At 42.9% G+C, this 23,570-nt stretch overlaps 1 protein-coding gene across 4 annotated transcripts in view; it reads right to left on the bottom strand.

Annotated features, from left to right (window-relative positions):
• enah (ENAH actin regulator) overlaps positions 1-23,570 on the bottom strand; it is a 115,118-nt gene that overhangs the window by 79,248 nt on the left and 12,300 nt on the right. For 3 of the 4 annotated variants that reach the window (XM_041958625.1, XM_041958624.1, XM_041958621.1), the window contains exon 1: positions 4,268-4,365. The exons of the other annotated variant lie outside the window; for it this stretch is intronic. In XM_041958625.1, the coding sequence (XP_041814559.1) occupies positions 4,268-4,281 (14 nt within the window). In that variant the 5' untranslated portion in view covers positions 4,282-4,365. Of the gene's footprint in view, positions 1-4,267; positions 4,366-23,570 lie in introns of those variants that run through there. 4 annotated transcript variants of the gene reach the window in all.

Below are 23,570 nucleotides of genomic sequence, written 5' to 3' on the forward strand. Positions count from 1 at the left end.
GTTAATAGAAAGAACTGAGAAGAAGGAGATGGAGATGAGCAGCGAGACGTCTTCTCTCCCCCGAGGCCTGATGGCATTTCAGGTTGTATCGCCGCAGGAGGCTGCAGGGCACAGGTGGCTCAAATGCCACACAAACACACGCACACCTCATGAACCACAAGCTATTCACCACACAACACTTTCAAGAGACCCCGGGTACATGCACACACTGTATACCCGATGAGGAAAAGAATCTTAATGAGGTATATGAGAGTCGGCTGACGGCTGGTTTGTGGTGTTTACACCTTCACATACAGTGTTGTCACATACACTTACTACATTTGGCAAACGCTGTTCCTGTTCACAGCAGCACCATCAGGATAAGAGAAGACTGACGTTTGATAAAAATCAGATCATCACAGTGATCTGTCAGCCAAAACTTACAACATACTCTCTAGTAATAACATCCATATTAATATAGTTACCATGTAACATCAGCAATAATGTTTTCCTGTGTACTGCTTTATTCTGACAGAAGATTCATGTAGGAGGGCAAAGAACTGGAGCCAAACTTGATCAGCTCATCTCCAATAACCTCTACGAGCCTTAAACGAGGTTAAAATAAACTTTGCAGGTCAACTTTAGCTGTTATTTGTCAGTCTGAAGCAGTCACTTCAGTCAACTAAGGAAACGGCATGCTGAACAACACGCTTTGCCCAGAACTAGTGAAGCCTCAAACACGCTGGTACTGGACAAAAGATCATAAGGTACACATGTCAGATCAAACACAGAGGGGGAAATAACCAAACATGACTATTACAATGTAGCTCATATTTAATTAGAGACGTTCTCCCTCTCTATCACTGCCCAGTTATATCAGCACTGTCTCTGACCGAGTCCCTCTTAGGGGACAATAATTCACCGTCAGCCCTCCTCTTTAATTAAACTCTACAAACAGCCTCCTCTTCTTAATGTGAGGGTGTGTGTGACTCTGTGTGTGTGTGTGTGTGTGTGTGTGTGTGTGTGTGTGTGTGTGTGTGTGTGTGTGTGTGTGTGTGTGTGGTGCTGAGGAAAGGAGATGACATCATCAGGCAAGTCAGCAGTCCTTTTTGCCACAGCGGGCAATAAAAAACAACTACAGCTGACTAAATAGAGACAGAGTAGGAGAGAGTGCTTTGAGATTCTGTAGGAGGCACTCTTCTCTTCTTCTTTGGCCAGTTATCCAGTTTGATGGGTTATCACCCATCAGTTTCTAATCCCTCTCTGTGTTTAGTAAGATTTGTCAGAACAGTGGTGATTCTGCCTTCAAAATCAAAGCATGGTACTTCAGGATTTAGCTGCATTACTGACTGACTGTACTGGCAAGATGATTCATTATAAGCTCAAATCCTCAGGAAGAAGTCAGTCTTGGGACCACAGAAAGATTTTCTATCTATCTGCTAACATGACATTCTGTGATACTGTATTTCTTTCCCTCCTGAGGGAGGGTGGACCACGTCCGAGCCAAAAGCAGCAGGTAACACACAAACACACACGCATGCACATACAAAACAGCCCTTTATCAGGATTAATTCCAGGCTTGTAGCAGTTTTTATAATTCATTTTAAATTTTGTTTTCCATGGAGAGATGGAGGTGCTGAGGGGGTTATCGCTTTATTTTCTGGGGGGTTTTTTTAGGTTTTGTACATGCATTACAAAATATGCTCTCCCTAACTCAACAAACAATCAGAGTGAAGACGGACTTATTTTAGGCAGAGAGAGCAAAGACAAAGATGAACTGCTGCGGTGTCGGGCTGTTTTCCAGGGTGACCGGAGAGCATGCAGGGACGAGAAGGCAGACAAGTGAGGCGGTGACACAGCATCGCAATACATACAGAAAGATGTAGAAAGTCAGAGTGAGGCAGGAAGCGATATAGATAGAGTACATGCTCCAAAAGACTATGATCAGGAGAACACTGCTTAATAAAAAGATCTCCAGATTACTGGATTACCCTTCGCATAGACAAACACTGGGTCACAAAATGAGACAGGGGCAATCAGGCGACCAGCATGGTCACAGGCCAAGTCCATCCCTTACTGTCAAAGTGTCCCTAAGCAAACAGTGAAGTCCTGTTTGCTCGAGGGTAACAACAAAACCTGTCTGACCCCAACACATGGATGTGGCTGAAACACAGTCGTGTTTGTTCTGACGTGTCTCAGAGACCGTGCATAGCTAATAAGTTCCCTATCAAGTGGCAGACAGGTGCAGGTGTGTTCATAAGACAGCGCTGGTGCTGCAATAACAATGGTGCATTCATTCCTCAACAAAGGGATCCTGACAACACATGATATAGTTTATGTTCTCACACAACACACAGGGTGTGAGAACACTCCCTTCCAATAGACGGAGAGCTTCCTATTACTGCCTAGATGGCAAAACTGACCAGTGAAAACAAGCAGCCTTTGTCCTTATGTAAGTCCCACAGGAGATTTGGAGGTACACTGAAATGCTCACGGATCAGTTTACATGAGAGGGCACTAAGGAGAAAGACCTGAAACAGATAGTGTTCAGCAGAAGCTGACGTGCTGCTCCGGCAATTTTTTTTTTCTCATCTGCAGCTTGACCTTGAAACCAAGGTGTGAAGCAAACCCTGACATTTGCAAAAGTACTGAAATGGCTACACAGATCTTAGATATAGAAGCATAACGCAACCTTGAATGTTTTTGTCGCCTGCCAGCTCTGACAAACACTCCTGCAAAGCAGCGTTTTCTTTGAGCTGTAGTGTGAGCGATTCATCTAGTGTGACATTCTTATCCTTGGCCATAAAACCACAGGCAAAACAACAAGACTTCAGCAGCTGGCAGGTGTGTCAGAGTCAGTGTTGCAGGTGATTCACTAACAATGAGAGCATATTATTGGATTAGAAGACTGACAAAATATGCATGTGGACAAAGACTTGTGACCTCCTTTATAAAAGCACCAACATCAACACCAGACGGAAACATTTGAAACCAGAAGTAACCATCAGTTTAACATTTTCACATGAATGTATTTTTTCACTTCTTATCTGTTTCCATTAGGATTGGAAGATTACAGCATATCTTAAAATATAAACTGAATCAAAACAATCCAGGAAGACAGTCTGACTGAAATGACTATTCAAGGCCACGGCACACAGACAGCAGGACGCTACAACTCTCTTTGGGACAGGAGATTAACTCCATGTCGCTGTCATTTGACCTGCAGCGCTTTTGTTGTCCGGTCTGGACAATGATGTCATTGTTGCTGGGTCAACTGGCCGTGCCGGTGACAAGTCCGACAACAGGTGACATGCAGACATGTGCTACTTTGGAAATGACATGTAAACCAGAGATGGGGGGTTCAAAACTGGTATTATCCCAAAAGGCTGAAAACACACTAAGAGAAAAAACTACACCAGTGTAGGCAGCTAGATGGGAGGATGACATATTTTTGTGTGTTAGCATGCATGGCTTGCAAATAATGATGAAGGGAGACCCGCAGATATTTACAGGTCGCTTTCGCTCATTTACATATGAAGCAAAAGGTTAAAAGAATGGAGCAAAAGGACAGAAATCAGCAGCGTCTCCATCGCAGTGATTACTGAAGCAACAGCAGATGTTGAATTTGCAAACAGTGGGGATATTACCATTGTAGAGACATTGAACACCACAATCATACACTTTTAGAATAACCCTAGGGAGAAAGCCTCTAAAGCACTTTTTTATACATTTCCACTGCTGCACAAGTCCTTTGGAAATACAACAGCAGCTCCAGAGGCAGTGAAGGAGAAAAGTGCTCCGTCACCTCATGGAGAGACGAATCTTATCCTGTAACTGAGCTAGAAACTCACTCTGATTGGACTCTGCAGAGTTTAAAAGCCACTGCAGTTCCATAAATACATGAGCGTCTCATCTGGTGAGAGAGGCTCCAAATAATGAATGAATAGGTGGATGGCGCTAAGAGCTGACACCAGTTCCTCATCGGAGTGGGAAGAGAGACCAGAGAGGTGAACAATAGTGCGAACAGACAGGTAGAAAGGCAGGCAGGCATACAGAGAGACAATTGAGGCTAATCCTCAATCATAAACTGGAGTGTAACATCCCTCAAAGCCTGTATTGTAAATGCTAAACCTGCTTCACAGGTGATAATGAGGCAGGTAAGGAAAGGGAAAATGTTTCTACAGACGATTAAGCCTCCTTTCATTTGATAATGTGACCTACTGCAATCTTTTGACCCCTAAAATCCTACAGTAGCTCCGCTGCTTGTCCACCACCCGCTGAAACTTACGAGTCACGAGTCATCTTGGTGTAGGGAATGGGTGAATCCGGCACCTCCACCTAGAAGAAACTCTGTTCGTTGGAAGTGTTTAGTCTTATTTTTGAAGTCTCCACTTTCTCTACAGACCGACTGACTCAGCAGCTGCTTGGCTGGCTCGACGACTGACTGGCTGACTCCAGAGGGGGAAAGTGAACCAGCGTTTAGATGGACAGTGACAGTGGCGAGGCACCCACCCATCCGCAAGGCCTGCTGGAAGCAACCCCCCCTCCCAATTTCCCCCATGCACCCACCCGCACTCACTCACCTCACTGGAGCCAGGGCTAAAAGTGGAGCAGCTGGGTGGGGGTGTGAGGGGTGCAATGCATCTACAGTTGGGGGTCGTTGGGGAGGGCGGCCCCCCCAACCGAAGAATGTCTCTCTGCCCCGTCCAAAAATAGATATTGTGACCTGCACACGTCATCAGACGGATTATGTGTGGGATTGTTAGAGCCCTAATCAACACAAGCTCACTCATCGTGATACAGATGTTCATAAGACAAAACTGTTTCCTCCTAATACAAGTAAAGTAAACTCCATGAACAGTGTCTGAGGCCTCCTTTCAGATGGCAGAATTGAACTGGTGTCGCACAACTTTCCAACACAAACAACCTGACTTCAATTTGTTGTATTGAGACAACGAAGACAAGACTCTTGGAGTCAGCTCTTGGAGAGGAATTGGAGGCAGTGTGACAGAACTGACTATTTTTCAGTTAAAAGTATCATGTCTTGAAGCAGTGTAAGTAGTAAGTGTCTTGTGGGACACTGCAAAATTAGTGATCTTCTTCACATCACAAAGAAAAAAAGTTAGGATATAAAAAGTTGTCTGATTTTCAAGAAAACTGGAAAGTGTTCGAAGTTTTAGGCAACACATCCAAAGGAAGGAACCATATATTAAATAAAATAAACACACAGGAAATAAAGACACTGAAATTTGCTAAGCAGAGATATTATGAGAGCGGCTGAAGGCCTTTCTTCTGGTATAAAGGTTAAGGAAGCAAGAGGCAGAGAGTATCATGCAAAAAATCAGGCACCCCAAAACTAAAAGGTTGGAGAACTAGTTTGTTTGAAGGATACCACGGTGCTCACGCCGTTGAATTTAAAAGGACAGAAATGGAGCCTGCCATGCAATTGATGAGTTTCAATCTGCTCTGTTCACCAAATGTGTATTGTTCAATGTGTTAATGCTCAACCAAAGTGCAAAGCCCTCTGAAATGCCTCTGACGTGACAGTCTCAGCCAGGACTTATAGTTGCATACAGCACAGCGGTCTGTATATAGCCTGGCTGCACTCAAGTACATGATTGATTTGAAAGCCATGAGTTCAATGGAACCGCAGGAATAGAAATGTTGGGCTTTCAGGCCTCCCGCAGGGAAATGAAAACACTGTCCGAGGACCATGGAGAGAAACACTCAATGGACCCTTTCTATGGATCACACTTCAAGGTGTTTCAGGTCAATATGAAATCTACCGTTGATCATTAAGTGAGTGCCAGTGGAATATGGTTGCAGGAGCAGAGGGAGCCTGGGGAGGCATGATCCTACAACCCCAATTAAAAAAAAACAAATAAAAACAGAATGTAATCATTGGTGTTCATGTATTAATCTCCTTTATCCAATCATGTGTTCACAAAGTGGTGAACCTCGCTCCATCCATGCTTGTGAACGACTGAGCCTTTCCAGGATGCCCCTTTCAGACCCAATCATGATACTATCACCTGTTACCAATCATCCTGTTTACCTGTGGAATGATCCAAACAGGTGTTGTTGGAGCGTTCCACAACTTTCTCAGTCCTTAGTTGCTCCTGTCCCAATGTGTTTGAGACATGTTGCTGCATCAAATTCAGAATAAGCAGATATATACAAAAATCAATGACGCTGATGAGATAAAACATTAAATATATTTTCTTTTTACTATTTTTAAATGAGATATGCCTAAAAAGATTTGCATGATGACATTCTGTTTTATTGATGATTTACACACCATCCCAACTTTTTGTAACTGGGGTTGAATAAATCTGCCTTCGCAGTAAAGAGCTGTTTATCACTGACTTTTCACCATTTGCGTTTCAACAGTAATGGCATATGATATACTCACCTGTGGAGGGCAAACACACTGTGATTCATGGCACAAGCCAGTGACATAAGCCTATCACTCAGTCACATATGGCCTTGACCCAAATAGGATATACAGGTCAGGGGGTTCATGTAAAAAGCACCATGGAGGTCAAAGGTCAAATGTATCTAGTGTCTGTCTTTCAGGATAAACCAGGAGGCAGTCATGTTTACTGGTGTGACCCACTGCCACAGTATGTGAGCTCTTAAATAGCCTGAGCTGTCTGCAGATTCCTTATCCCTCTATCACCAAAGACTCAAATAGATACAGCAGGTCTTTCAACATAGTCTGCTATGACCAAATTCTGCCATTCCAGTTCAGTACGGAAAGTCAGCTCAAGAAGCATCATAATCTCTGCAACACCTCTTCTGCCAACGAACAAATGAGATCCTCAATTAAAGCTATTGACCACAAATGTTGGCAGTGTGGTTCAAGCCTACAAAGGGGCACAGGGCAACTGCTTTACTAAAATTCAGTGACCCACTAAAATTCATACTTTAGTTTCTGTGATTCCAATGATTTATGGTTAAACAGAGTCAGACATGACATGAAGCCCTGCCCTTGTTCTGCTACTGTCAGAAAAAAAATCTGAACAAAGACATGGGGTTTCTGCAGGCTGCTGAAAATGTACCATTCGCTGTAGGCATGTGCTGTATATGCATATACAAGGACACTCACTGCAAAACTTGAGGCACAGTCTTAAGGTGGCAGCATACTCCATCAGAACTGCTTGCCATATGGTGGTATAGCTTTGGAAACCCTGTCCCCCCCACAGCTTTCTGTCACCCTGCTGTTCAGATCACGTATGAACACGTTTGCCTTTTGATGAGATTGGACAATACGTCATGCAAACTAGTTCAATCTCGAGCAAAACCCAACCCTTCTGGCATTCACTATTCAAAAGAGGCAATTTATTGATCAAGTCATAATTTGTAAGACCTTCAACTGATGCACCTCTGGGACGCATTGAGAGCTTTTCGGGGCCTGAGTATGGATTTATAAATTGCACTTCACCTTGAAATGGAAGCTTTTCTAGGAAATCCGTGTTTGATCCATCAACACCCTCTCCAACAGGGAGCAAAACACTGGTGTGCTGCAACCCTGGTGGCCAAAATAGAGGTCAATATACACACTCAGTATTGTGTACAACACTGATCCATTTTTATTCTCAATGACACAAAAATGCTTTAAAACTGTCCTCAGAGTTTGACAGGGGCAGCACATAAAACTAGTGGAGGAAGAGGGAGGGAGAGAGAGAGAGAGAAAGAGAAAGAGAGAAAGAGAGAAAGAAAGAAAGAAATAGACAGGCAGTGGCAGGGAAACCAGAATTATCCATGGCAATAAACCTCCTCCTTGACTAAACAGAGAAAGAGCCAATGTATCACTTCTTTTAAAGTTTCCCACTCCCCCCTCCTTCCACCCACTCTCAAACACACTCTCCATTCATTCATCCCCTTCCCTCCAGCCCATTCTTTCGCCCCTTCTTCCCTCTGTATCTCCTCTTTTCCCACTCCGTCCATCCTAAACTCTGCACGCTCTTTCACTCTCTCTTCCTGATTCTCTCACCCCCTCCCTCATTCACTGTCTCTCCTCTCGTCTCCTCAGCTCACCTCTCATGCTAATAGGCCATTGATGTGGTCTCTATGGTGATGTGCTTTTCATTCCATTGGAGAGGAACGGGCCAATGGACTGACAGGATTAGGGCGACACAGAGCGACCTGTGTGAGCACATGGTTGTGTGTGAGCTTCACATTTGCTTCACACAACTTATTCCAGGTTTTTCCATTTAAAGCAGTGAGTGTGTGCACTTGTGACTCAATACAGAGTTCAGATAACTTTTTTCCACTTAAAGTATCTTTGAATCCCGCGTTTGGCCAAATGATTGTAGTGAAAGTGATCAATTCAACTAATGTAAAGTTGGCCGGAAAGTCAACGAGCTTTTTGGACAGCATAAAAAAATTTAAATATAAAAATGTAATATATCAAATTTTATTAATGTTTATGGTTTAAAATAAAAGGTTGTACACTGGATCTAGGTTTTTGCATTTGTCTTTGTATTGTATTTTTGAGTTTTTATACACTGAGTGATTTACCATCACAACACGGGATGGGAAGTGCAACGGTCTCCAAATTATTTCACACCTACACAAGCACACACATTTCTTCTCAGGATTTACGACTCCCAAGCCAGAGCCTTACAGTACACATCACTGTCACAGCCTGACTGGTTAAACCTGTTGAAAGTACAGCCAAGTGTGTGCGTGTGTGTGTGTGTGTGTGCGGGTGAGTGTGTACATGAAAAACATAAAAACATAGAGCAGCAAACGCTAGCTGTGTTTGTTAGCAACGCTCTGTTGCTACAATAAGCTCCAAGACTACCATCTATCAAACGCCAATGTGGTTACATGTGGACACACATGAGTATGAGTGGGTGAAGGAGAGACGGAAAGAGACAAAGTATCCTGAAAGAATTTCCTGTCCACAATAACAACACAAATCAAATTTTCCATGATGTGAAAGCGATAGGATTTCAACTGGAAAAGGTTTTGCGACCCATGAATGAGATGCTAAATGATTTTATTTAGAGGCTTTGGCACAACTGCAGGTCCAAGCCTGGAGCTCTGGAGATCCTGGCAGAGGGGCTCCGCAGGAGGCCGAGTCCGCCTCAGCTCGAGAGGCTCGACTCAACCGGTGGAAGACCCGAGGTGGTGATGGAGGCTTGTGAGTCGAGCAACAAGAAAACGGAAGTCCAGTTTATGAAAAGGAGGAAGTGTGACGGTGGGAGACCAGATGGACGTGATGGAGGAGGCAGGAAGGTTGGATGGTTTCTCTTTTTTTACTGAACTTCAGTAAAAAAAAAAAAAAAAAAAAAAGAAACCATCAGAAGCCTTGTTAATCCAAATTTAAAAAATAAAATAAACCTATTGTTCAGATGGAAATAAAGCTCTGTCTTTCGACTGCTGACACGCCACACCTCATTCCGAAAAGTGTTACAACACAGACTCAGCTACGCTAACATTCAGCTTACATTTGTTTTTCTACTCTTGATGATGAAGTCCTGATGGTCTGTTTAGCTGCCTCGAGTGATTTACTCCACCTAAAAATACACCCCCTGTACACTTAAAAGTTGCTGTCAACAGATTATACATAGCATCCTTCACCACAGATGAACTGGCTGTCACAATGGATTCAAATGGCAACACCATTTGTGCTGAAAAACAAGGATCAAATGTCCAGAAAAACTTCTCAAACCACCCCTGCAGTATAACACACTTCTCTGCCATCTCTCCACATGCTTACTATGCTCCAAACACTGCTTGAAGGGTGTATTAAGATGTATTTTGGTGAAATGAGTGCTTTGAAGATACTGAAATAAACCAAACACTACATCAGGTGTAAAAATTGTATGAAAGCTCTCCCTCCGTTTCTTCAGCCTTTTATTATTCACAGATTACCAGAATACATTAAAACATATGCTATTTCCCCACCTCCACCAATAGACATGAGGTAGCTGTCTACAACTTGTCCCCTAATGTCAGCTGGTGCTTCAGTGCCTTGCTCAAGGGCAGTAACAAGAAGTATAGGCATCTGTATCTGCAATACCACTGTGCCGAGTGAGGAATGTCAGCAACAAGCTGGTGATGAAGAATACACAATAACCCAACAAAGACAGGATAATAGGCGTTTTTCTTTGTTATGCCCTGCTGATATGATAAAATGCTTTGTAATTACTCTCTACCTAGTGAGAATCAAGGGAACTGCTTCCTACCCCCGTCCGTTTTAACCCCTTCATTTCACCACTCCGTTTGTTATTGTAAACTTTATGTCAGAGCCAACCTGTTCTGACTCCCAACACATCAAATACGGCAGCTTGGTCAGTGGTATGCTTCAAATTATGAAGCTGTAGGTACCCAGCTAGAGCCAGATATTTCCCTCCGGAGTAGGTGGAGACTAAAACAGTGGTAAAAAGAGAGTGAAACTTGGAGGAAGTATATTAACTTGTCCACGTGACAGATGTTGTAGGCACACACACTTTGCACACTTTGCATGATTGGCCCGATACCAGAGGCACACTAAACTCATCTGAATGCACATAAAGTATCAGATCATGCTGATGAGATTTGGACACTTGCCAAACCTCATTATTTCTTTTGTTAAATAACACTTAGCCGTATTTCATTTATAAAAAATAATTAAAGCTGCTTTGATTCCTCAGTTGAACCTCTTGCTATCTTCCTCTCTCCCGCCTCTCTGCAGTCTCTCCCTGTTTATCTATGAGACACCAAAGTGTCTCAGAGCAGCTCCTGCAAATGAATTTGAAGATAACAGAAGACTTCGTTATTTTCTACCTGAAGTAATGCACAGCTTCTGTCTGACAAGCACTGACAGAGATTATCTTCAAAGACTTCTGCCGCAAGTGTCGCAATTTTATACAATAACAGAACCACTGAACATCAGTATGTTTCTAATCAGTCATGGGAAAATGCTGAGCTGCCGGTGGCGTGAGGGGAATGTGGATGACATACTCTATGCATATTGCCCAGATAGCTCTGGGCAATATGCAGTTATGCAGTTATCGACAGCCTGCGTGATGATAAGGCTGACAGGTTATTGCAGTGACGGTAATATTCTATCACAGTTCGTTTCGTTCATATCCTGTCTCCATCCTGTCATACAGCAATGACCTCCTTACCCTTACAGCTCAAAATCAGCATCAGACAGTGCCTTGTCCTGTGTCTCTTAAAAAAATGCATCACTGTATGTCTTCTAGGTTCTTCAGGAGAGGATAGGGACATGCCTAGGTTTACTCGCGCACAGCTTTTAAAATCTTCCCTCAAGCATCCTTAAACAAAATACATAAGTGTCCAGTTTTCCACTGACTTGCTTCTTGGTTACGTTAAAAAAAGGAGAGCAGTTTGTAAAAAGGTTTTGTTGGGGCCATTCCTACTCGCCCTCTGCCTCCTCTGCTGCCAGTTTGTGCTGAGCCTGTGGAATTCCACTCACACAGGGGTCTGTTTGTGAGTGTGCTGGCGTTTTATTTAGGACTTTCATCGACCGGGTCCTGGGTTTGCGAGTGTGCGTGCCGTCTGTGTTTTGTGACACATACTGCTGCCACTCTCCCACTGCCATTACAAGACTGTTCATCTGCAGATGTGTATGACGATGAGCTACAGGAAGTCCACACATGCAGGTGTTGGCTCCATAACAAAGAGTGGACGTACTCATTAAAAGTGGAGACATTGTTGTCCAATTGCTTTGCAACAACTCAGTAAAAAAGATGAAGATGGAGACAATCCAGCCTGCCTTTTACAATCAAAGACAAACAATGTGTGGCCCAGCATACATTTAAACTATGCACAGACATTTCCAGGAATATTATACGAGGCAGAGCAGGTGGTCATGACAAGATTTAATGGGAGTTACTTTGCTATCTTTCTTGTTTTCTCCAAGGGACTGAAAACTTTTTTAGACAGTGCACATGCAGTGGCAACAATTGTAGAACAAGACTATGGCTTATTTTAATTGTGCAAGAATATAGATCAGAGGGCGTGGTAATTCATGAATATGCTTTCAGCAAGTCACATCACTGATCAGCTGATCAACAGCTGAGCCAATCACAGTGAAGTATGATGACAACCACTCAAGAAATGAAGAATCAACTTCTCCAGGAAATCATATTGTTGTTGTGACGGTGCAGAGCGGTACGATATGAATACACAGGAGCACAAATCTGCAGCTCCAAGCAGATGCTGTGGGGTTTTGTTTGTAACAGTTAATTACTACAATGGTGATAGAAATAAACAGTTTATTACTTAAGCGGTCTATATGATTGCATTAGTCTGACTCTCACAGTCATAATTGTACTGTGTTTCATGTTGAAAATGTGAGACACAGTCTTAAAGAGCTTGAGTAATCTGATGTCTGAGATGTCTATTCTCAGCACACAGTCTAATACTTTCCATCAAAACACCCACAACTCTCTTTGTGCTGCCTCATTTGACTGAACCTCCTTCCTGTTTGTGCCTCTGCTACCACCTGTGCACTCTGCTCTGGGCACCACAACACCGCACAGAGGGGCAAAGAGAATTTCAAGGTCAGGAAAGCACAACATGGTCAGAGCGCTGCTTGAGCTGGTCGCTGCGCCACCACAAAAACAGGGCCCTCTGGTTTTCTTGGCAATGATCATCACAGAGCTACTAGTGTGGCTATAGGCCCTGAGTGTCAGATAAAGGCAGCAGCAGTAATGGCAGCAAATGCAGTGACTGGCCAGATGGCGGTGTCAGAAGAACGATTTTATTACCTACAGTTATGGTTATCACTTCCTAGCTTGTTGTGGGGAAAAGAAGTGTTACGTGATGTGCATGGCAGTTTATCTGAGTGGAGATAGGGTGTAAGTAGATCATGTGAAGTCACTTGAGAGATTTTAGATGTAGTGTTGGGTGGGCAAAGATGTGAAAAATGAGCTGGAAAGACAGACGACATATTGTCTTTACATTTCCGAACATTTAGTCATGACCTACTTATTATATGCAGGTGTCATATAGGTACATTTCAGTAGTGGTTAATGATTGTCAGTATTTTCAGCAATGTTTACCACTGATGTTAGTTTAGTATGTTAGCGTGCTAACATTTGCTAATTAGTACAAAGCATTAAGTACAGCTGCAGCGGATGAGAACAGGGTTAACTTTGAAGGTATTTGGTCACAAATATGAGCACTAATTGACCTGAGGATGGCACTGGATGAGAAAGTCAAGGACTCACAAGAGTTTGCATGGACCCTGATTCTCTGCACCAATACATGCAAATGTAGCTTCTGGGGCCTCCCCCTGCTGGTGGAGGAAAAAAGCTAAATTTGTGCCACTCCATCTTCAAGATGTTGAAATATGTCACTGAATAAAGGAAATGTTTGATCTTCCGGTTGTGCTAGGGGAAAAGTCAGCAGCTCACCACAGTCATTAGGGTTAATTCTCTCAGTACTGCAGATTCACGTACAAAATTTCATTCATCCAGTATTTGTCAAGATGTTTAAATCTGGACCAGAGTGAAGGACCAACAAACCGACCAGCAGTGTGGCTAAAAACGATCCTGGTGCTACCAAGAGTGCTCTGCTGCACTAAATAAAACCAATCATTACTTCTAGATGGGAGAACAAAGCAGACATGTTAAATTAGGACTATGCTCCACTGCTGGGAAGCAGTGTCACACATCAGGTCTGAGTCCCTGGACTCCCTTTTAGGGCCTCAGCAGCTCATTCTGATCATGATATTAAGAAGACTCAGAGACTCCAGTGGTCTGAACACAGAGCCTCGGATCCAGCCTACTGCTGTGGTGTGGTGAGGGAGAACGAGTGAAAAGGCTGTTAATAAGCTGATTGATGGCGGAGAGGCAAAAAGGAACGCAGCCTGCAGAGAGGAAAGGAAGCTGCTGACATGTTAGGTGTTTAGCTAACAGCATTTTAAAGACTGCAAACAGTCAGCAGTGTGAGCCTTCATTCATTTTCTTGTTAGGCCTTTTATTATAGTGGGCTTTCATTTCATTCACATTTTGTAACTTTTAGAAAAAGTGCTACACAAACACTTTTATTAATTATAGCACAATTGGACGCAGCAATTTCGTCACAGACAAGATGTTTCTCTTGCTTTTATTATTAAGTATTGTGCTACTTTGCAAAATCCTCAGGCCTACAACTGAAGTCACACCGTGGAGACAAACTTTAATTATTTTTAAATTAGTAAACTGTTTATGCATCTTAGCTTGTCATCCCACAGGCGCCGGGCTTTCTGGGCATTTTTTGCAGCACTGAATAAAAACACTGGGAGGATTGGGAAGAGAAACTCACAATCAACCTTAAGGCTAATAGGTGAAAAGCAGAGTGATTCCTCTGGGCTTCTGTACCTTCTGTGGTTTATGGCGGTGTAACTGGGTCCAGATGAGAAGAGAGTGAGCTGACACACAAATATAAATCACCTGGGGGATCATTTAACTTATCTGGTAGGTTGTAAATGTGTGTGTGTGTGTGTATGTATATCTTGTTCCACATTCCTTTAGGAGGCCTCAAAGCTCACATGCGTGCAGATATCGTAGGACCTCGTTGCTCATGCGACAAGATACAAAAACTACTGTAACTTCTCTCCTCCTCCTCCTCTTCAGCAGATTCCAGTGAGTCAGTGAGGCCCAGGATGGAAAAGCCACAACAGCGACCGGCTGCAACATAATATACTAGCTAACCACACCTCAAAATACTCAAAGGAAAGGTTTTACTCTTTGAGAAGTTGATCCCATTAATCACCACCACATTCTCGTTTCTAAAGAAACCAGTAATAAGTAACAGAGCTGTTTGAAAGGACTTGTTGCTGAGGGAAAATCAAATCAATAAAACTCCTCTTCCTTCTTTTGGCAGAAATCTCAGGCCAGCACCAAAATGCAGAAGTGTTGAAGACACCCTGCTGACAGATTCGACAGAAAATGATGTGAAAACACAAACTGGTGAAAGTACACTGTAAAGTCAAATCTTTCAGTGTTTCTAAATGTGTGCTTTCTGCTGCTCGCTATCTGTGTGACATCTCAGCCTAAAGGTATAGGTTTCAAAAGCAAGAAGAGCATCAACAGCTACAGTTTGTAAAGAATGCCACTTTCTCATATTAAAGGAATGATAACAGAAAATGTACATAAATTGGGTTTTTTATAGTATGGGATTAGACTGAAAAGAATGTTACATAAGTACTTGGTTTAGAAAATAAAAGCCCTTTCACAGGCTGAATCCTCCATGTTAGGTAACAGCAGATATACTGGTGAGAATACTGGGAATAAAAACAACCTGGTTATCTTTCACAAGCATCATCACAAATTGCAATGGTGGCCAAACCTTCGCACCTTGCACTGTCGGACCTGCTCACACCTTGAGTAAAGGCTTCCACGCAGCTATTGACTCTCGAAACACACATCAATCTGTACATCCCGCAAAATACTATGAGGCTTCAATAAAGAGATTAATACTACGTTCTTCTGTTTGTATGTTTATCCATCTCTCTGCTTCTAAGTCTTTGCAAACAAGCACATAAGCAAATAAGAGTGAAAGTGCGGCCGCGGTCTTTGTGTGTAATGTTGGTGTTTGCACAGAGGTCTTTGCTCAGCAAGGAATTTCACAAAGACAACAGGAGCTCAGCCAAAGCATCAGCAAAAGAAACAAAAAGATCCTGATGAAGCTGCCAGCTCCCCTCCTCTCACCTGGCTTTCCCTTTGCTTTGCATTTTCTCAATTACTGAAAATATTTATGGAAGTCAGGCTTGTAGCCTCCTCATCCCTCTTGTATTTTAAAACCTCCCCAGCCTATCACCCTTTACTGCCTATCCTCCTCTCCTGAGCCACTAACACACGGCTTCTGATGGTGATGGTGGTCCTTGTGGGGAACTTTGTGTTACTTGGAGCTGGGGACAATCTGCGATGGTTAAGGGCAAGTCATTATGAGGACGTGGAAAAAAGGAGAGAAATCATTTGAGAGCTGTGTGACCAGGACTTTTCTAGGGAGTTACAGGCTGTATCCAAGGATGACGTAAACAATCCTGTGGAAGCAGCAGAGCCAATGAGTGCAAACATAAAATATATTGATTATACACATAAGTAGCAGCTCAGCCATATGGATGAAAAAAGGGCAGCAGCATTTAGTGATAATAACTAATTTAGAGTGATACTTTCTTACGTCGTCATTATGCTAATCATTACATTCAAGCATGAACCGTGGGTATTTAGTGCCATAGTTGTCTTCTTAAGGTAACAACGACAAACTGTTGGCAAGTCATGTTCATGTTAGCTAACGTTTGCATTTGGCAAGACAAGCTGCTGCTCAGCTCTGGATGTCTGAATGTAGTATGTGGTGATTACAATGATGTGATATGCTTAAAAATAGTCATTTGGATGATTATTAATATCTGCTAACATCACCTGTTAGTCAATACCAAGCTCAATAAACAGTGTCAGGCTTTGTGGGGAATTTGGCATACAGTGGTGTTGAAATTTGGAATTTTGTTCTGTGTCTTATTGTGTCTACCAGCGAACATATATGCAGATATCTATACATCTGTAATAACCTAGTATCTGCAGCCTGGCTGATTTATCTGCGTGGCTCCACCGTCAACCAGCTCGGCCAGAGAAGGACTTGAGTGTGCACACTGTGGGCCCAAAAAAGCAGACGCATGAGGAAACCTGAGAGACGGTTTTGGCGCAGCGTTTTGGTGTGGAGCATCTGTGCAAGATTTTGGTTTCATCACCGTGTTCTCTCGATGGCCAAGGCAAATTCCATGGGAGACAATAATGGTCCTAACTCTAACACATGTGCCTGTTGAGAGACGTTAATGGATATGAATAGGGTGCCACCTTGGGACACAGTATCAAGTTCTCTTCATATATTCATGACGAGTGCTCGACTGCTATCTAGCTACAACGTACAGGGCTGGAAGTCCATGCCAGGCTGTTGATTGAGCAACAGACTCAAGACTCTGTTGGCTATTTTCTGGAAAGGAAACAAATTAAAAAAAAGCTGTCCTTGCAAACTTTTTAACAAAATGGTAGAGATTGTCGTCTCTATCTAACAAACCATCCGCCAGCTTGCAATGCACATTTACAACAGCTTCATAAAATAAATGCTGATGCAGCTTATAAAATCTGAAATTTAAAGGCCTTCTAACAGCATTGATAATGCTATTGGTTTTGTAGGGGACAGCTGGGTGCAGGAATGCACTATTTGTGTTTTTCAGGGGGTCATTGCAATGGTACAGTCCGGCCCAAACCGTGTAAGTTCCATCCACAGAGAGGGACACAGAAGAGCTACTGGGACGACAGTGTTAATATTCAGACAGTGCTGCCCTCAAGCCTGGGTGTGTATGCATGTGTGTGTGGTGTGTGTCTGTAGTTCTTTCTGTCAGTGCCAGTGATGCTGATGCTGAACCTCCTGTGGAGGTTACATATTTGATGAGAGCTGTGGCTTCAAGCCGTGGTCAGTGTTGGTACATACTAATAACGGCCAACAGCAGGCTGAGGAGGTCTGAAATGTCTTTCAGGCTCTAATAAGCGCACACATACTCAACGATAAAAGCACACTCATCATAACTGCTGTCAAGGCCCCAATAAATTGGCTGTGTTTGCAGTGTGAAACAATAGCTACGACCCATCTGTTAGTGTGGGCGTGAGAAAGACGGAGAAAACTGAGAGAAGCAATTGAGAGGTGGAGCGAGAAAAGAGGAGAAAGTGACAGAGGAACGACGTGGCAATGAATGAAGAGAGAGAGAGACTGACCGTGAAGGAGGAGGGATAGGGGAGTGAGAGACAGACGGCCAATGTATTTTTACAAGCTGAAAACAGCCTTCGCTTGTCAAAGATCTCCTGAAGAGCTGATAATGCGTCCTGCTGCTGCTCATTGCATAAACATGTTGTTCCACATTTTAATAAGGAAAATAACAAGCAAAAAAAGGGAGGAATACTAGCTTTTATCATTTTGATAGCAGTGATTTTCACTGGGTAAAACGCTGCATCAGCACAGAAAGTGACACACTTTTCTGAATGAGAAGAGACTGGAGGGGGAAGCTGTACATGGCCAGCACAACAGGGTGCTGCAGCTGAAAAGCTGAACTGAATTCAGACAGCAATTAAAGAGGACAGCTAAAACCCGGGTTCCCTTTTCTCAGAGAGAGACAGAATAGAAATATCTCCATTTCAACACTCACAAAGCTGATTTATTCAGCTATTTGCATCAAATGTCCTTCACAATTTGAAAGGAATAAGCACAAAATAGAACAAATGCAGAAATTCAGAGGAGATGGAGAAAGACGGAGAGAACAACGCAAAGACTAGAAGAGCAGAAGAAGAAGCTGAGGGGGGACGGAGCGAGAGAGAAACAAGAAAGGGTAAGATAAGCCGTAGAGTTAAAGTGAAGTGTTTCTCTCCAGCTTGAGCTGATAAGACCAGACTTGGCTCAGACAGTTAAAGATGTAGGACAGACACTGCTCTAGGTCTCGAACACGCTCACAAACAGAGCCCTGCACACACAGATTCCCAGGCTGACTTTGAGGAAGTTTGAAGACTTTCACAAACATCTAAACACATTTTTATTAAAGGAGGAGTCCAGCGTTGTTCAACAAATGCTATGGAAAGATCAACAGAGTGTTGATCCGTTCCTAAGTACTCTACTGCTTCGCTGCCCGGCCTCGAGCCAGATCACACTCATATCATTTTTTTAAATCAGCAAATCACTTTAAGTGCACTATAGGTTTTTAGCAAATGTGGTTTGTTGGGGTCTCATTTCAGAAGGGGATTAATACACTCACGTGGAGCTGAAATGATTCATCAATGAATCGATTAGTCAACTGACAAAAAAAATGTAGAATCAGCAGTTGTATTATCAAATTTTTAAGAAAAAACACAACCAAAAAGATTCAATGACTCCAACTTGTCCAATATGAAGGCCCAAGGTACGACCAGCAGTTCAAACCCAAAGCAAATTAACTAAATATAATGTGTAGACACTTTCACATGTGAGAAGCTTGAACAAAGAATGACTTAATGAATTTGTTATCCCTGCAGATTCATTTTCTGTCAAAGGACTGATTTAATCAACCGATTGCTGCCACTTGTGGTGTTTTCATGGTAATGAAGGAACATGTCACCCTGTGCAAAGGTGTGGCTCCTGTCTAACAGCTCTGTGGCAGAGAGGAATGACATTTATCAGGCTTTGACACACACACACAGACATACACTCACAATATTTGTTAGTGGGATCAGTTCATTGCTGGTCTTAGTCTTCTCGTGGGATTTATTGACGAGAAGAGTAGGATATCACTTTAAAGGCCACCAATAATAAAATGAAGCCTCACACAGCAGCTCTACTTTAAAGCTACACATGGCCACTAAAACACAAAGCTGCTACACCGCTCCCTCCAGCAGACACATGTCAACAAACAGACGAAGGCCGTTACTGTTACGACGTAGCACCAAGAGTGTTTTTTACGGGAAAGCACAGACTGACTGACTCGTACAGATTGTAGTTTGTGACCCTCGACCTGAGCACAGGGTCGACGCAGAGGAGAAAGGAGAAAGGACAGACAGCTGCTGTGGAAGCAGGGACAGATGGACAAACAGAGCAGCCACCTGTTTTTCCTCTTCAGCCACGTTCACACTCAGACAGTAAGCTTTCTCCAACCAAAATCACAGCATCCCATCACACTGGCCTCCAAATGGTTCACACAGGTTCAGCTTCACACACACACACACACACACACACACACACACACACACACACACACACACACACATCCAATGAAAAGGCAGCATGTTTCAACAGTTGGCAGTCTTTCCCACACAGAAAAGGCCCACAGTGAGAGTGAGAGGAAGCAGAGATCATCTAGTCTGGACTGGATCATCAGACAGCTCCCACCAAACACGCACACACACACACAAACACGCACACACACACACACACACAGAGGCTGGCAGGCAGGGTAGGGTATTGGGCATTAGGTTGGCAGAGGCATTACAGCCTGCCACATAAGCCTCTTCCAGTTTTTACTACCAGTGACATCTGCTGCCCCAGGTTACATGTGTGTGTACAGCACTTACACTGATAATACAGCACCACTGACAGCAACACTGGGGATATGATCTGCACAAACATGATACAGTCATAGTGGAGGAGCTGAAAAACTAAAATGGATTTGAATAATTGAGGTCGTTTGGTTCCTGCAGTGCAAATTACAAAAAAGACCTGATGCAGGATCAGGATGCAAGCTTGACTCTCTTCAACCTACTTGGGGGCAACAGGCACACTTGATTTCCACAGCTGGTTTATTTCAAATTATATCATAAAAGCACACAGTCTATAGCTGCGTATTTCACAAGGCTGCCGCAGCATCTGCTGTCAACACAGCCAATCTGATTGGGCAGCACTTATGTGGAATTATTATTCTAGCTTCAGGGTTTGGGTTTGTTTTGTTATTTTTTTACCACCCATGTGTGATATTTTTATAGTTTGTTGACTGTGCTACTGTGTTAAATATACATGAAAGCTGCCAAAAGAAAATTCTAGCTACTTAATATTGCACCATGAAGTTGGGAGACTTGTGAGAGACAGATTAAAGATTCAAATCGAATAAGCAGGCGCTGAAATTCTCTAACTTTTAGTCGCAAATATGAACTGAACACCAAAAATGCTGGATCCTACACTTCCCACAATGCAACTCTATAGCGTGTTTTTGTTGCCTGGTAAACACCCACAGCTTTTAAAAGCCAGTCCTTCTGTTATGAATTTGTAGTTCCAAGCCCACAGTGAGTTATCCTGGTGATGTCACTTTCTCAGACTTGACTAAGCTCCTCCAGAGCCACACAAAACATTATACAACTGTTTTCACAGCCTGTGGAGCGCTGGCAGCACTAGTAAATTGACTCTGACATGTCAAATTGGCAGAGTTCTCCTTTAAAGGAAAGCTGTCATTCAGGCTGTACGTTGTTACGGTTATCTAATTGTCAAGCATATGTTATCTAAATTGGATTGGCTTCACTCGGTGTACGTGAAGTCTGCTCAATGCAGCTGCAGGAACACAGACTTAAAGTGGGACTGGCTATCAGCACGTGTTCGAGTGTGACAAAATCTAAATAAATGATTGGACGTCCCACCAAGTGTCCATGAGCAAGACACTGAATCTCCACCAGCTGCAGAGCTGCAGCTCAGTGGCTGACCCATAGCTCACATATCAAATAGCAGTGACGGTGGAACTGAAAAACACATGCCAGTGTGTGGACGGACTGCTGGTATACCTTAAAATACAGCACAGCAAGGTGAGGGCCAGTGAGCGTCTGTCTGTCCCGGCTGTGGTAAAACAGATTGAGGCCTAGTCCGGGTCTCACCCCTCTAATCCCATCCGACTGTCATCTTAACCCTGCCTCATGCTGCTTTGTTACACGACTGCTCAGGTGTGCACAGACACAAACACATGCACACAAACAGCATGCGGTCGCTGATGCGCTGCGAGATAGAATCCATAGATTAAGTGTTAGCTTCGAGATAAAGTAAGGGAAAATGATATTGTTTATCAGAATTGAGTCCAGGTGGATCAAGCAGTCCACTTGCCTTTCATAACGTCTCTGTCATGTGAGCAAAACAAATTATTTTGGGCTCAAACAAAGGTTAAACTGAAGCGCTGGACTCTGTTGGCCAGTGGAGAAAGCTGTAATCTTGTGTAATCTGACTGATGTCCACTGTGGAGATTACTGTCTGACGTCCTCCAGCCCACGCTCAGGAAAGACACACACACACACAAAAGTAAAAAACATGTACACACACCATTCAAGGCATGCAGAAATATAATCAGTTACAGTTTCCTCCTAAATAGAAGTAAACACACAGTTACGGCAGGATCTGCAATAAAGGTGAGAAAGGACAACAGTTACTGTCTAGAGTAGTGAGAACAGTCCCCTGGTCAAGATAACAGCTACCGTACACCCACGACTGTTTGTGTGTGTGTGTGTGTGTGTGTGTGTGTGTGTTCTCAAGTGTCGGCAGGTGATAAGCAGGCTGCTTTTGAGCAGCAGCTGCGTGACTGTGGGCTGCTGGGCCGTAGAGAGAGCACTGCATCAGAGACCGCTGAAAGTTTAATAAGTGTCTTGTTGTGGAGATGAGGTATAGCTGCTACAGGACGGATCTGAAGACCTCAGCTGGCCGGCTGTCCTGCACTGTACACTGTCTGTTCTGTGCAAACATGTGGGTCTGCTTTAGGATCAAAGCTAGTTAACTGGTGGATGGAAGAGTGGGCCTCTCCAGGGATTTCCCTCATTCTGACTTTGCTTTGTTTGTTTTTGACTCCTGACATAGTTACATAGGTACACATGTCAATAATGTAAGATTTTATCTGAAAAATGGAAAATATCATAATGGATGTGATTAGAACAATACATAATTAGCCTATATTCACTCAAATCAATTGGTCCACAGATGACGGATCGATCACTGATGCTTCGCCTGATGAATATCAATGTTGAGTCATACTAACTCATCAGAAGTCAAATATTGGTCAAAATACAAGATGTGAGTTTCAGTGGTGATAACAAAACAATATATTTTTCAATATCTTGCTTTAGTGGAGGTCAAAGACTGGTCGAATAGCTCCCACTGGGTATCAAATACTAGTTTTGCTTGAAATGCCCATCCTGACTTTGAAGAATATAAAAATGTTTAACAAAACATTTTATATTTCACAAATGAAGTAGAGCTGCAACAATTAATTGACTAATCAATTACTTGAATCTACAACTAATTTTAATAATCCATTATTTCATTTAATTATCCATTAGTGTGAGTAATGTTCTAAGAAAAACAACAAACTAAAAATTGTTTGATTCAAGCTTTTTAAATGTGAACATGTCTGTTTTTTTCACTCCTCGTCGTCCTGGGCTTTGGGAAACATTAATGGACATTTTGTGTGATTAGACGAATCGATTAACTGTGAAAATAGTAGACAGATTAACTGACAATGAAATAATCGTTAGTAGCCCTAAAATGAAGCCAAACTTGTTCAATGATAAGTTTTGGCAAAGCACAAAACTGCCATACAAGAGCTTTGCTTAAATAATAAAGTGTAAAAGTGCCTAATTTATGGTTTAAATCTAATCGCCTAGCTCATCAGTTGATGAAGACAGTGTGATGCAACTGAAAATTCAGTATGATTATCTTTTCCAAGTTACCAGGGTCAACAATGAATGTTCACACTCACAAATCTACATGACAGTATTGGTGCTTTGGATAGTGATGGTCAGTATCCAGGCCCACAGTCAGATGGTTCAACAGCTGGTCTCAACCACAGGAGGAGGAGCCACAGAGAATGAAAGCAGAGCAGAGAGCAACCAGGCAGGACCGTCTCATCAGATCACCCACACAAATATACGAAGCTAATCAATTAAGAGCTGACGGGGTCAGTGCAAACATTACTCATTCATAGGTTTACATTCAAGGTCAAAGGTCATGAGCCACTGAATCAGGAAGTATGGTGAATCCACAGCTTCAGCAAAGCATTATTTCTGGAGTATTTCAAAATAAAAGATGCCAAACTGCAGGACTGCAGTTCAGTATCATATACCCCACCATGTGTTTTTGTGGTGTGTGTGTGTACTTGCTACATA

Source organism: Chelmon rostratus, chromosome 18 (genome assembly GCF_017976325.1).
Source record: "Chelmon rostratus isolate fCheRos1 chromosome 18, fCheRos1.pri, whole genome shotgun sequence".
Taxonomy (NCBI): domain Eukaryota; kingdom Metazoa; phylum Chordata; class Actinopteri; order Chaetodontiformes; family Chaetodontidae; genus Chelmon; species Chelmon rostratus.